Source organism: Tiliqua scincoides, chromosome 11 (genome assembly GCF_035046505.1).
Source record: "Tiliqua scincoides isolate rTilSci1 chromosome 11, rTilSci1.hap2, whole genome shotgun sequence".
Taxonomy (NCBI): Eukaryota; Metazoa; Chordata; class Lepidosauria; order Squamata; family Scincidae; genus Tiliqua; species Tiliqua scincoides.
In genome coordinates, this window is record NC_089831.1 from 920935 (window position 1) to 936602 (window position 15668).

Sequence of the window (15668 nt, forward strand, 5' to 3'; positions counted from 1 at the left end):
CAAAACCTTATCAGTTTGTATTCAAAAATCCACAAGATCTTCACTTTCTCATTTTCTGTCACTTTTTCTGGTTTATGCTCTCACCAATTGTTAACTGTTTTGATGTTGTAGTTTGCACAAAAAATCCAATAGATCAGTGGTTCTCGCACCGGGACCCACTTTTTAGAATGAGAATCTGTCAGGATCCACTGGAAGTGGTGTCATGACCGGAAGTGACATCATCAAGCAGGAAGATTTTTAGCAATCCTAGACTGCAATCCTACCCACACTTACCCAGGAGTAAGTCCCATTGACTGTCATTGTTAAAAGAATATACACAGTAGCTTGTTAAAAGTACAGGTCTCTAGTATTTCCCCAAATGCAGTTACAGACCATGGTAGCATAAAGTCTACTACATATTAAAAATAAAATATTGAAATGCATGGGGACCCACCTGAAATTAGGTCGCTTAAAGTGGCCCAGTAAGCTTCATAAGAACATAAGTAGAGTCCCGCTGGATCAGGCCATAGGCTATCTAGTCCAGCTTCCTGTATCTCACAGTGGCCCACCAAATGCCCCAGGGAGCACACAAGACAATAGACACAACCTGCGTCCCAGTGCCCTCACGGCTGAATGGGAACCTGAACCCAAGTCTCCCTCAGTCCTAATCCAACACTGTGCTAAGTAGTTCTAAATCTGAACGGTATGAAGTAGATCAGCTAAACACCACAATTATGTTCTTATGTAACAACACTAAGCTGTGAAAAATGCATGTTGAAGAATCTCCCAGAGAGTGTAACATAATTGCTGAGCTTTGTTTGAAAAAAGACAACAAGATGAGCATGAATATCTGCTGCAGAAGCCAGAAGGACTGCCACCTCTGGGAGCAAAGAGCTCTCCCCCACTGGGCAAATGGATAATGGTCTTTAGCTGGCTTCATTTCCAAGTCAAAACTTCTCCCTACGTCCTTGCTCTTGACATTCTTGTTCTGCTAGATTGTGGCTTCCCCAAGCGCATCTGGTTGAATAAATAACCTCTCTGCCTCCCAGGAGTCCTGAATCCTTTCACCCTTTGGCTTGAGTAAAGCTATGGAAACACCGCCCTGTGTGCACGTCTCCTTGAGGGAAATCCTGGCCACCAGCATGGTCCACAAGTGTACTTGCAGCACCCTGCTCAGACAAGCTTTCAGAGAGGCAAAGGAAACAAACACATTTGTTCATCTGCATGTATGATAATTCATTTAGATGCAAGAGCATTGATGTCACCCAACTCACCACAGTGAGGTCAATTTTAACATCCCCAAACAGACAGCATAACTAGATCAGGTCAGTAGTCCTGGGAAGGAACTGGGAAGCTCAACCACTAACAAAATTCCAACTACAGGATTCCTGGAGGGAGCTGACAGGCAAGGTAGATGCGAATCTTGGAATAAATGGACAAGATGAGATTTTGGGCTTTCACGGTCAGAATCTGCTTCTACTGTTGGAAAATGTTAACACCTGCAGGATGGGTTTCAGATTCAGGGGCCACCACACTGGGGGGGGGGGAGAGGACTAATCCTTCACCTACATCCTTTTCCTGAGCCAAATTGCTCCTCTGAAGATGACTGTGGCCCCATGCAGGACCACAGAGAGCCTATACTCCACACTGATCCAAATCAAGACCCCAATGATGGCTCTTAATGTCTTATTAAAAATATTTTTAAAAGTGGGAACTCCCAAATGGGCACCTCCCCCCCCCTTTCTCTGGTCTGGACCTCAAGTCTATTGCAGTGGCATAACTGGACGGCTCCATTTTGCTCCCCCCACCGGGAATGGCTCTGAAGGGAGGGGCCGCTTGCCTGTCCTGCTGAACTAAGTGCTCCGCCCCCTCCGGCTATGCCACTGGACAGATGGGTCTCTTCCTTGTTGAAAACAATGAGCCTCATGGTACCTTAGAGACTCACAGCTTTCAGATGCCATGAGTTTCTATGGCCTGCAAGTGGCACTACGGTTCACGCTAGCTTGTGCCTTGACAAATCTGTTAGGATTGAACTGTATGTGTCTGCAAACACAAGGCATCCCACGTCCAACCAGGAGCTCCACTTTTTCATTAAAAACAGCTGCTGTGGGGTGGGCGGGGGGTGATCTTCTTTGGAATGGGGGTGGGTGGGAAGAGGGAGGTTCACTCTCCAAAGACCAGCACTTGCCCTCAAAAGTACGAATTTGCCTGTGAAGCAGTTGTTTTCTCGGATTGCCCTCCTACAGTCTGCTTTTCACAAAAAGGTGGGGTTTCCAGTTCGAAATGTGCCAAGTCAGAAGACATTTGCAGAAACATCAGGTTTGGCCCTCCATCTCTCCCATGCCACAAGACAGGGCAGCCCCACTGGAATGTTTCCCTGGTAAACTGTGCCTTCCTCCCATGATGTTCACACAAATTGTGCCAAGTAGACACCTCCCCCCCCCCCACAATGAGACTGACCAAGGCCATTGGGGCCACTCACCTGCACCCACTGGAAAGGGAAGAGGGGGGTGGAGCAGAAGAGAAAATGGGGAGGAGAGCAGAGGGGCAGGTCAGGGGGTGAAGAGGTCCACTGCTCTCAGAGGTTCTGCTCCAGTGGTGTCACTAGAAGGGTGCAGGGGATGTGAGCTGCACTGGGTGAAGCGCACGGCGGAGGGGTAACGCACACTAGAGACCAAATTGCTAAAATTGCGATTTCTAGGAATAATACCATCATGTTATATGCCATTCAATATGTAATTTACAGCAAAATGCAATGAAAAAAGCCACATAGAAAATCTGTGTTCTATTAAACGCTATAGCCAAAAAACCAGCGAGATGGGGCAAAGGTACATCACCATGCCCACCACCTGGGTCAATGCTCTGCCCACTGCATGAGAGGAAGTTCATCAAGGGGTGACGCGCTGGCCTCCCACAGCAGGTGGCGGAAATCCTAGTGACACCACTGTTCTGCTCTGTCCTCTTCCTCATCCAGAGAGAAGCAGAGAGGAAGCCTCCCTCAGGACCCATCTTGGTGTAGAAGGGCAGGAGGAACCCAAGGGAAACACAGCTCCAGTCCCTTAACTGTGAGACTCGTCAGTGCTTAATTTCTAGAGAAAGACTCTGAACCAAATGATGCATGACATGGGAATTACTGAGATTCTGTTCCACAAAGCAGCTGTGCATTGGGATTGGGATGGGGCTGCAACGTGGGTGAGACTCTCCCCTGATCTTTCTTGGGCCACAGCTGCTTTGTGAGAAAGAAAGATACCAGGAATTTCAAATCACAGTTTAAACCCCCTCCCTTCCCCCACACCAAGATTGGAGCCCCCATGGCTAATTACATGAAAAAGGGGGCAGAAAAGTGGGCATAGTGCTAGTCTCAAAATGATCGGTTTGATCCTGAGCTCAGGTCTGTGTTGGGATGTCTCTCTCTTGTTGGGAAGCTTTCCCCACAGATCTCTGGTCCGGAGGGGCTCACAGCAGTTACTGCTGAGAAAATGCACTCTGCACCTGCTCCAGTGACCTTTCATCCATTCTCAGGGCAAACGTTCCAGGCAGGGCACAGGCTAGCACCGAAAGGTGATCAGGTTAAGCCCTGGGCACAAATTAAATTGGGGCTCAATGATAACAAGAAAGATTCAGGAGCAGATATTTGAGGAGTCACTCCAAAGGGCAGGGGACTGATTGGTTGCCTTCCCGGTTGACTTGTTAATTACCGCAATTGACAATGTATGTAATGAGCCTGCAGGGTGTGGGCCTGAGCTGATACTGGGACAAGTAAGCACTGGTCTGTTCTGATTCTTCTCTAAGACTCAAAATAATAAAACAGAACTTTTTTTAAGAGGTCAGAACTAAGCACTATGGAACCGAAAGCAAGTAGAGGTGACCCTTGGAAAGTCTTCCAACAAATGCAAAAGCCACAGTGCTGGAGGCTGGACCAGAAGAGAGCAAACAGAGGTAGAACTGCAGAGGGCACATGGAGCAATTACAGGCAGCAGATTGTTTGCACCAGGGAAATGAGGGCAGGGAGCAGACAATCCACCAGTGCCAGCAGTCAGGCCATGGAGCCCAGTCCTGGCGCCCCAGTAGTTTCAGTCCCAGAAGGGCCCAAAACGGAAGAAATACATAACCAAAGCCCTCGTCTTGAAAGACAAATCCAGAGAGAAGGTGTGCAGGGAAAACGCACACTTTCTAGTGACGAAAGTGGAATTGTGAGAAATACATGTGGCAATACAATATGGCAAATGGGACCAAATCAATCATTTTTGGGTTTGTGGTATGGGCTTGGCAAACCCACAGCATGGCTCTTTGCTTTTGCTTGTTGTCTCAATACTGGAACCAGCTGGAAGGGACCAGAGAGAGAGAGCCTGAAACTGTGGCAAGAAGGTAGGGGACTGCCGGGGGGGTGGGGGTGCTAGGCTTGTGTAGGTACCACTGAAAAAATCCACCCTTCCACTGAAAACCAACATAAGCGTTTTCCCCTAATTAAAACAGCCATCCAAGAGGGCTAGGATGGGGTGGGAACAATGGCAGATTAAAAGAAATAAAGCCCCCCCCCACCTCCCTGTCATAATTTCACACCATGTTGGGTGCCCTCCAGTGCACTAATTTAAGAAAAAAACACACACAGAGTCACATTATGTGTTTGCACTAAGATCTGATTTGGGGTGGGCAGCCGAATCCACTAACTTGGGCAGCTGAACTGCCTCTGGCACTCTTGCCCAACACTCTCCTCTCCTCTGCACTTGCTATTCTACCCGCTCTTCCTTTTCCAATGGGGGGGAAGGAGGGAAAGGGCTACCATTGCCAGAGGTGACCCCTTCAGTTGACCTCATGCGTGGGTCAGCCCTGTGGTGGGGGAAAGGAGGTTTTAGTAGTTTTCCCCACCACAGTTTGGATCCCAAACATATCCCCATTGGTTTTCAAAGGAAGGTTTATTTCATTCAAAAATAATGTTCAAGCCCACCTTGAACATTATTTTTGAATGAAATAAACCTTCCTTTGCATGCTTCCTTTGCTTCCTTCCCCATGCATGAACCCCATCCTAGCCCTCTTGGTGCGATCAGGATCAAAACTGCAACGTGCAGACCACTGAGACCCCCTCCCCCTTCCACATTGGTTTCATGCATCCCCCAATTTGCTGTCTATATCTAATTTCACAAAAGGTGAAGTTGCAGGATTAAGCATGCATCTAACTTGGCCCTTGGTTGTGGTGACTACAGAGACTTTTACATGTCACCCAAGCAGGGCAGGAGAAGCTTTACTCTGAGCTGCTCCTTTGCTTCTGGGACAACATTTAATGACCCAAACACATGAGTAGGGCAGTCAATCAGGTGGATCCTCCAGGACAGAGGTGGATGCTGCTGCTGATGTGGTGGAAAAGATCCATGGAATTGGCTGCCAGGTGGCTGGGGCAGTAATTAAAGCACGTTTGCCACTTCACTGCAAGTCAGAATAGCTTACAAAAGTGATAGTCATTCATTTGCAAAGTTACCCCACCTACATGGGAGCTTCTCACGAAACAGGAGTGCCTGAACAGCTCCAGTAAGCACCTTTAACTGGATTGGTGCACATGTCTCTAGTTTCATCTAAAGTACAGAATTCTCTCTCCCCCCCCCCCCCGTTTCTGCTGCTAGCTTAATTTATCTTCCCAAATTTGGGGTCAGAGCCAAGTTTGAATGACAATGTGGAAACCCTCAGATTTAGGGCACCCAGGTGGACAAAGGTGCACTTTTGAGCAAAGATGACCAAAATGTGTTTGCCTATCAGAAATCTGATATTTCAGATATCCCTGTGTCTCCAGTGATTGATCAGTTGCTCAGGAAAAATAACCTGCTTTAAAACTTCAAATAGACCAGAAACAACTGTTCAAATTTAGTTCTTTCAGTGGAATTTAAATTACAATTCCCCCACCACCACCACCACCACCTTAACTTCCAGCTCTTCCCTGAAATGGTTCACTTTTCGCTCCTGCTAAACAGTGCAGGAGTTTAGAATTCAAAAAGTTTATTTTCCACTAAAACTGAGTGATGGGAAGGTTAGGACAAACAAAAGAAAATATTTCTTTACTCAGTATGTGGTCGGTCTGTGGAACTCCTTGCCACAGGATGTGGTGCTGGCGTCTAGCCTAGACGCCTTTAAAAGGGGATTGGACGAGTTTCTGGAGGAAAAATCCATTATGGGGTACAAGCCATGATGTGTATGTGCAACCTCCTGATTTTAGAAATGGGCTGTGTCAAATGCAAGGGAGGGCACCAGGATGCAGATCACTTGTTATCAGGTGTGCTCCCTGGGGCATTTGGTGGGCTGCTGTGAGATACAGGAAGCTGGACTAGATGGGCCTATGGCCTGATCCAGTGGGGCTGTTCTTTTGTTCTTATTTCTAGCTACTAGCTGCATATTTCAAATGGAAGTTGCTGCTGTTTTATTACCCTTTATTTTTTTTTTATTTGCACACTTGAAGTGTGACAAGCACATCTGCAAGTGTATATGGCACTGGGTGTCTGCCTGGAAGGCATGAGCCAAGCCAGGAATGAGAGCTGGAACAGGACTGATGGACTCACATCCTGCAGGCCCAGCCACTTGATTCGTCAGAGGAATCACCCACCTTCCAGCAGGCTAGCTTCGAAGAAGCCTTGCCTGACTCCCTAGAAAATTCCATGGCGGGCCGCACCTTGCTCGCACAGCACATTTGTCCCTGTGAACAACAGCCACATCCTGGGAGTTTCCTAACTTGGGGTGAGCGAAGTGTTAGGGACACACAAGCAGGGGGTCTCCCTCCCCAGCTCTCCTCACCAACCTCATGGCCAAGCACAATCAAGCAGCTCATATTCATGAAGCAAGTGGCTGCCAGGGCTTGTCACACATGCTTTGCTGCATGCTTGGTGAGGTGCCAAACGACAGTGGCATCCATGTAAGGCAGGGAATGAGTCATCAATGGCCATCAATCCTGAAAAGAAGGCTCCTTGATGAGCTCAGCCCAGAGAAGGTCCCATGATAAGAAGCCAGATCACCCAGACCCTCCGCTGTCTTTCATCCCTGGCTCATTCATCTGCCCTGCTGCACTTGTGCTTTTGACCCACCAGCACCCACACTCCAACTGCTGTGCCAGGTAGCACCCAGGACTGGAGATCACTTGCTCCCCTTTTCCTTACTTCTTCAGCAGGGACTGGAGAGCCACCCTTTGTAACCTGCCCCTCCTCCCAGGAAAGCCACTCCTGCTCCCCTTCCCAGCATCCCTCCCCAAGTCAGCTGTGGGCACTGCCCAGCCTGTGGACTTCCTCCAAAGCCCTGCCCGTCCTGTTCTTCCTGCTCTGGAACAGGAGTATCACCAGATCTCAGCACTCCAAACTCGCAGCACGTGTGGGTTTGGCAGAGCAAGGTCTAGGCACCTGGTCCTTGGCACGGGTTTGCCAAGTGGGTGTCTGAAAGGCACATCTAGTAGCACTGACCTGGGCCTGACCCCGTCCCCAGTGACCCATGCCTCCTCAAGAGTAAGGGGCTCCTCAGGAGTAGGGGAGCAGAGCAAGTATGGCCTGATCTGGCCCCCAGGCAGGAGGTCTCCCGGGGAGTAGGGCCTGAGATCTCACGAGATCTCAGCCAGGTCACAGAGCTGGAAAGGGTCTGGCGGGCTGGGTCAGCTGCGAGGCGAAAGAGGCGCTGGGTCCATCCTGCTGCCCTTACCTGGCCCTGAAAGGAGCCAAGAAGCCTTTACCAGGGATGCCTGGCCCCTGGCTCTAGGAGGGGAAGATTCCTGGCCTTCTTGGAGGTTGCAGGAGCCTCGTCAGGTCATTGGACATCCTGGCCCCCCGTGTTGGGGAGCCCCAACCAAGGGGCTGCCACCAGCACCAATCCAACCATTGTGGACCCCCAGCTGCAGGGTGGCATGCTTGCAACTCCGGGGGAAGACATCACCCCTCTGCCGTGACAGCACCATGGCTCAACCTAAAGACTATAAGCAGGGGGAGGCCTCATGACGTAACAAGGCCCCCCTCAAGCATGTAAAATCCTTGACCAATTAAACCATCCATCTCGGCCTCTCTTCCGGATGCAACATCTTCTTCCTCGGTGCAATAAGTTCAAGAGGGCCCTCAACACACGGAAGGAAGGGGTGAGCTGGGGAGGAGGGGTGAACCCCGGCCATGGCTGTGACACACCTGTCAGACACTCTTTCCATGACCCAGATGGAGACGATAAAGACTCACAGAAGTCAGCAAGACTATTCACAGGTATATTTGCATGACTGCATCTTCATGGGGAAAGACGCCTCATATTTGCGATATGAATGTATGACTTCAAAGAAGCTTTGCTTCACAAGCCCAGCAAATCTCATCAGTAACAGCCTTCTTTTCACAGGCCTGGTGTCAGCCTTCGCACACAGCCCCTTCAACCCAGCCTCTCGGCCAGAGTTGTTGTCACAAAGACCTGGGACAAAGGAAAGTTGTTCTTGGAGATCGCTTTTGCTGATGTCTCCAAATCCAAGTTCCAGAAGACGACCAAGAGCAAGTTTGACCAGATTGGATACCCTAAAGGGTTTTTTTGCTGAACCTGTTTGCAGCCCGCATGCAGGCAACCGGCTCACTGAGAACTGACCAGTTGACAGTGCAAGAAAATCTCTGCTCCACATTTGATTTTTACACATTTACGCTTCTCATTTCTCATGGCACCATTGACAGAAAGAGCAATTTCTCATGTCTGTCCCAGGTCTTTGTGAAGACAAAGCTGTCCAAGAGGCTGTGCTGATATCTGGGGGGGGCTGTTGTGTGTGATGTAGGGAGTAGATTCGGCTGGCCTAGTGCAGCAAAGTTTCTTTGGAAACAGATAGCTGGTGAATTTCCAGAATGTGATGCATCTTTTTACTGGAAAAATAAAATTATGCAAAGTTACTCATGAGAAGTTCCATTATTTCAATAAGCTTGCTGTATCTGGGCAGGGTGAGAGAGTCTTTCTCCAGTGATCTGCACACTTCTATAAGGTTTAAACATCCCCTTGAAAAACACAATCAGTGGTAAGTTCCTATACTATGAAGAACCCTTGAGCAGAGGCTCACCCCCCCCTGCACATCAGCCACTTTTCTCCACAGATCACCCCCCCCCCCCCATCTCGCCCTAGAGCAGCCCCTGGTTCCTGAAGTTCCTTGGCCTTTTCTCTGCTCTCTGTTTGCCAGGGGACATGCCAGCAGCCAGCTGCAAGAGATGCTCACGCCACTTTCAGAATGCCCTGGATTTGTGTCTCGGAGGACCCCTGCCTGCCAGCTCACATTAGCACCCAGGCCTTGGAGAAGCTCTGCTGTGCAGCAACCACTAGACAGGAAGGTGACCGAGAAGCAGGCGTATCTTCTGCAGAGGCAAGCTATTTACATCCTTCTACCAGTTCCGAGGGCTCCTCCACATCCACACCAGCGACTGACTCACTTGTGCTTGAAATTCACCTCTGCTCTCAAATCCGTCTCCACTGTGACAGATTTACTGACCAATCAAAATCGTCACCTCCAGTTCTCAACAGACCAGGGCATTCACCCTCGTGCCACTCACACTGACAACTGCAGGATGGAACCCTCACTCCAGAAAGCCTTGGATTATGACCACTGGATATCACACAAAGAGGTGCAGCCAATATGATGTTTGACCAAGCCAAGGCAGCACATCAGGAACATTGCAGCACATCAGGAACATGGCAGTCTTCTGCTCCACCCCAAGAGAAATTCCAGAGACAAAGGAAATGTGTCTCTGTTAACTGAGGGTAGAGACACAATTGCCTGCAAGAGTCCTACAGTGTATTGCTCTGGGGTTACCTTAAACTTATGCCTGAGATTTTTGACAGGCAAATGTTAAAGCTCCTTAATGGCCAGTTGATATATCTACAGGCACCTTTGACTATAGAGCTCCCCCTCTATATGGGGACCTGATATGTGGAGTACCACATCTGTTGCCTTGTAGGAGCAGGACACCTTCAGTTTCCCCCACATCTATTTTGCTTGCACATGTGGAAATAGAGCAAGTACTGCACAAAAAATCCTCCTTCCCCCCCAAAATCCAAGCCTAACTAGGGTTGCCCCACAAAATTCCCATGCTCAGGGAACTGGGGAGAAAGCAGCAGCCCTTACTCCACTCCCACAGTGGAGTGGAGTATGTCATCATGGGGGAGGGGGCATTTTGTGAAGGTACACAAAAATGATGAGTGCTGTGGAGCAGTGGCATCGCTAGGAGGGTGGAGAGGTTGCAGGCCGCACCGGGTGACGCGCCGGGGGGTGACGCGCTAAAATTGCGGCATTTAGAGCTACCCCATCATGCCATATACCGTTGGATGTGGAATGGCCAGCAGAGTGCAATTCAAAAAACAGAATTGAAATCGCTCCTTTCGTTCAAAAGTTATGGCCAAAAACCCAGAAAGAAAAAATGCGTGGAGCCCTATGGAAAGTGAAAGTGAGCCATAGCGCGCGTTTACTCGTGAGTAGGCAAACATGCCTTAGTCCGTTGGAAAGGGCAGGCAGAGAGGAATCCAACGACACTGGAATGGTCCCAATCCAATGACTGCAGCCCCCAAAAAACACCTGAGAAGGAGGTCCCTCCTGAGTCTATCGAGCCCAAAACGAAGCCATGTGGCTGTGTTTACTCATGAGTAGGTGAACTTGCCTTAGTCTGTCGGAAAGGGCAGGCGGAGAGGACTCCAAACAACATCAGAACGGTCCCAATCCAATGAATGCAGCCCAAAAAAAACACCCGAGAAGGAGGTCCTCCCAGCAGCGAATGCATTGAGCCATATGGAAAGCGAAACAGCCTCATGGTCGCATCGCGTTTACTCGCAAGTAGGCAGTGATCACAGGCCTTGGCTTGTGATCAGGCCAGGCAAAGGGGAATGTGAGGATACCAGAATGGTCCCGATCCGATGGAGTTGGAGTGCAACAAATGCTCCAGAAGGCAGCCTCCACCCCACCCCCCACCCCACTAAAAAGGACAAAAAAAGAGGCTTGAATGGTAAGGGGAAGTTTTCTATTTTGCACTTGCAAAGCCAGGAGGGTCTTTATCTTGATGTGCTTGAAATAGAAGAACTTTAAACTGGGCACTGGGAGGGCTGGAAATCTCACTGATTCTTTTTTTTTTGGGGGGTGGGGTATTGTAGGCAGGCTACAGAGTAAGCTCCATTGACCACTATGGGACTTACATGCTCATAGGCTGCAATTCTACCCACACTTTCCTGAGAGTTAGCCCCATTCACCACTATGGGACTTACTTCTGAGTAGACATGCATAGGATTGGGCTCACAAGCTGCAATCCTACCCACACTTTCCTGAGAGTAAGCCCCATTGACCACAATAGGACTTACTTCAGAGTAGATTCACTTGGTGGAACAGGACTGGCTCCCCCTTATTTAATTATTTATTTTATTTTAATTTGATTATTTATAATTATTTATTTTAATTTGTTTGATGAGGTCACTTCTGGCCGTGACATCACTTCCAATGGGTCCTGGACAGATTGTCATTCTAAAAAGTGGGTCCCGGTGCTAAACGTTTGGGAACTGCTGCAATACGGTGTTAGTAAGTTGACACGGGGTGGGTGTGTGAGACTCTACAGATTTTCAAAATCACTAAAGTCAGAGCTTGGAGGAATAAGACCACCATGTTATATATCAAACAATGCATAATTTCATGCAGAATGCAATGAAACAAACCACATTGAAATATCTGTGTTCTAACAAAAGGTACAGCCAAAAAACCAGTGGGGGCGGGGCAATGGTACATCACCACGCCCACCACCTGGGGCGTTGCCCAGCCCTCTGCATGGGGTGACACGCAGGCCTCCCGTACCAGGTGACGCAAATCCTAGTGACGCCACTGCTTTGGAGAACCCTGAGGGCACAGGATCCTTAGAGGCACCACACAGAACCAGGAGTCCATGCCCATTGCTGTCTTGCTGGCAAGTGGAAGCATGTCCCAGCAGCACTGACTTTGTGTCCACCACAGCACAGGGCCAGACAGAGAAAGAGGCATTCACTTACCTGGGGAATCCCATCCATGTGGTGCCTCAAGGCCTGCAGGGTGTTCATCGCATCCCGGGCACCAGGTTCCATCTCTTCTCTCACTTTCTGGTTGGCAGCAAAGGCACAGATGATGCCACCCCTGCAAGAAAGTGGGACAAGCACAGAACAAGGACTGACTTTTGCTCCTGCTCTCAGGCGAGACTGATATGCACATCAGAAGAGCCCCACTGAATCAGGCCAAGGCCCTTCTGGTCCAGCTTCCTGCATCTCAAAGTGGCCCACTCGATGCCTCAGGGAGCACACAAGACTGCAAGAGACCTGCATCCCGTTGCCAGTCCCTTGCACCTGGCCTTCCGAAGTAGCCTATTTCTCCAACCAGGACGCTGCACCACATCCCCATCGTGACTTGTAAGCTGTGCTGGACTTTTCTTCTAGAAATCTGTCCGATCCCCTTTTCAAGGCATCTAGACCAGATGCCATCACCACACCCTGCAGCAATTCAGTGGGACTTGCTTCTGAGCAGACACACATAGGTTTGTGGTGTTCATCCTTGTGTACACCTCAGCCATTTAGGTGCACAAATGGTGGTTGGGCGCCAGTGCAGATGCTGGGCACCAATGCAAGCTCCTCCCCCTCCGCAGAGGTCTTCATCCTCTACCCCCTGCCCTCCCACAAGCTGCCTCCCACTGTATCCCTCTATGCCCCTGTACGTCAACCCCACCTCTTACTTACAGGATGACCACAGTGGTGAGCAGGAGGCAGAGCATGAAGAAGTTGCGCTGGCAGAGGAGGGAACGGCGGTAAGCCTTGATGCGCCCCCCGCAGCACCTGCGCCGGTGGCAGCAGCAGATGCTCAGCCCAATCACGGGCACTGCCACGAAATAGACTGCAGCAATGGCGGCACAGACGATGTATCCTGCTTGGTAATGGAGGATCTGGAGGAGAAGGACAGAGGACAGAGGACAGGCACAGGTCTCTCCTTCCCCCTCCCAAGTATCACCCATCCCATCCCACCCCAAACAAGCTTCAGGGGTTCCCAAGTGATGAACCTTGTTTTCCTGGCAAAACCCCCACCAGTACAAAGGGCTGAGTGAAGGAGGAAGGGAAAGTTGTCCACACATTGTGTGTGCTGCGCGGACGTTTCACAAACGCGAAACCAATAATGAAAGAGGAGGGCACCCAGGTCTCCCCAGAATAGGCTTAGGGGAGCTAGAAACTGCACGAGGATCCCCCATGCCCAGAACTTCAGTGCTCTCACACAGCCCAACATCTTGCACTCCCCACCCTTCTGCCTACAAACTCCTTCTGCCCCTAAAGCCAGTGACCCCCAGCACAAGTCCACGCCTCCAAAATCCTCCCCAAGAAACGCAGGCTTTCAAAGCACCATCAGCAGCAGGCAGGCCTAAAAGGAAAGGTCTGGGCGACCAAACAAACTCCAGCCTGGATCCCAGGGTTGCAATGTGGCTGCCTCCACCCACCCTCACCCGGGAACTGCCTCTTCTCCCTTTTCTCACCTGAGAAGTGGTGGCGGTCGGTGGATCCTTCAAGGCATCCCGCAACAGTTCTGTGGAGCAAGGTGAATGACTCACAGACTATATTCAAGGAGTTTCACAGCAGTGCCCCTGCCTGTGGCTTGCCAGCCCTCCAGGATGGGTTGGGCATCTCAGCCTCATCCTCCAGGTCATGCCTAAGAGCTGCCCTGGAGATGCTAGTAGGGCCCCGGAATAGCTTGAGACCTCTGAGTTGGAACTGCTTTCTTAAAATGGGCACACTGTGGACATCCAGGCCAGCAGCTCCAGGAACCAGAGAGGCAAACAACAATAATAGAGGCAATAGAACAATTAGTCCTTATTTTGGCTGCTGCTTATTTTACCATCATCATCACACAAATTGTTTCTACTGATTGTGCCCCGGCTCTTCCCCCAGCCTGGAGCCTTTTCCAGTGCCTGATGCTGGGGTCTCCATCTCTTTTGAGACTGTGAGCCCTTTGGGGACAGGGAGCCATTTCTTGATCTGTTTTGTTGTATAAACCACTTTGTGAACTACTTGTTGTTGAAAAGCAGTATAAAAATATTTATTAATAATCACAGAGCTTCCTGAGCTGCTGCAAAGTGCTCCTGGAAGGGGCTGGATTACTGGTACTGGTCCATAAAAGTGGCTGGGCCAGGACTGAAGGGGTGGCAAGAAGCGGGAGGAGGAGGAAACACAGCCAAGGAGAGGGGGGCTGCAAGAGACAAAGGAGAGGGGTCGGGGGGGGGCAATGACCCAGGACAGGGGGGCAGAGAAGGCAGAAACCTTCTGCCCAGGCCAAGGGAAGGCACCACCCATCATCACTGGAATGGTGGAAGTCAGGACAGGTCACCAACCTGAGCCCCTGCCCAACTGCAGGGATGGGCCTCTCTGCAGGGGTGGGCCAAGGGTGGGCCAGGCACTGGCCTCTCCAAGGTACCTGGGAGGACCCTGCCTTCCTGCCTCCTATTGTCAGGTGGCCTGAGCACTGCGGTTGCCCCACTGACCAATCCCAAGGTAAGCTCCTCCAGGAGGGGGGGGGGAGCAGAGCAAGGAAACAGAGAAGACTCTCTCCTGAGCAGCATACAAGGCGAAGGTACCCATGGGGGCCTGTGAGGACAGCATGCAATCATGTCATGCTCCTGCTTCCTGTTCCCTTCTTTGGCTCAACAGAGCAACATAATTCTGCCCCTTTGACACCTGAAGGAAACAGGATGTCTTGCACCAATCCAGTGTTCTTGGGGTCAGGACCCCAATGGGGTCACACAGCCTCAGTTGTGGAATTGCTGCAACTTACAGGAAAAGAATAGGTTGAAGACCACTTGACTCGAGCACCGTTAGGTAAAGGGGAAGGCATCTGGTGTTCCCTTTCAGGTACCAGGAGATGGTGTCCCAGTCCTGCTCAGCTTCTGGGCAACTGCTAAAATGGCTTTCACTAGTGCCAGGCTATGTGTTAACTTTTTCTGCTCGCTGATAAGAATAATTGGTTACAGTGAACAGTGCTAGGAGGGCGTAATAGGAGCGGAGAATGGGTGGTGGTGGAGGCAGGAGTGGCAGGCAGGGTCTCGGGAGGGGGGCAGGACCAACGGTGGATCCCCCGTCTCATGCTTTATTTCTTTATTTATTGGGGTCGTGGCATGTAAAAGATTGAAGACCACTGCGCTGATCTATTGGCCATAGAGCTCCACATTGGGGGGGGGGGAGGAGAAGCATTGCTAGAGTCACAGGCCACAGTGCAGGAGGGTCTATGCCTCGGCCCCACCCAAACCTCCCAATTTTCACCCCAGGTCTGGGTGCAAATTGCACGTACATAAATCCATAGAACCTAACATGGGAGATATTTTATTTCTCTAACAACATCCATCCTCAAATATGATTCACTTATTGGAAATATTCCTGCTCCATCTCCCCTACTATTCAAACACCAGGAAGCCTCATAAGATTCGGGAGGCGGCAAGGATTGGAGTGGGGGTCCTGGACAAGGCATGGAAAATGCTGGGAGTGCTGCGAATTGCGGGGTCTGAAAAGAGGGGTGGAGAGAGAATCCCTGAGCCATCACCTAAACAGGGACCTGCCACGAAGGGCTGGGTGGGCGTTTGAGTGTGACCTCCGCAGTTCACAGCAGGAGGAGGGGAGCTGACAAGGGCCAAAAGATGGAGTTTGGGCAGCACTGTCCTTGCCATGGTCCAACACGTCTCCCTAAAGGAAGCCACGTC

At 50.4% G+C, this 15668-nt stretch overlaps 1 protein-coding gene across 1 annotated transcript in view; it reads right to left on the reverse strand.

Moving 5' to 3' along the window:
• PROM2 (prominin 2) overlaps positions 1–15668 on the reverse strand; it is a 51054-nt gene that overhangs the window by 24419 nt on the left and 10967 nt on the right. Inside the window, exons 4-6 of the mRNA XM_066639622.1 lie at positions 13458–13507; positions 12676–12878; positions 11962–12082 (exon numbers count right to left, since the gene is read on the reverse strand). Of these exons, the coding sequence (XP_066495719.1) occupies positions 11962–12082; positions 12676–12878; positions 13458–13507 (374 nt within the window). The remainder of the gene's footprint in view (positions 1–11961; positions 12083–12675; positions 12879–13457; positions 13508–15668) is intronic.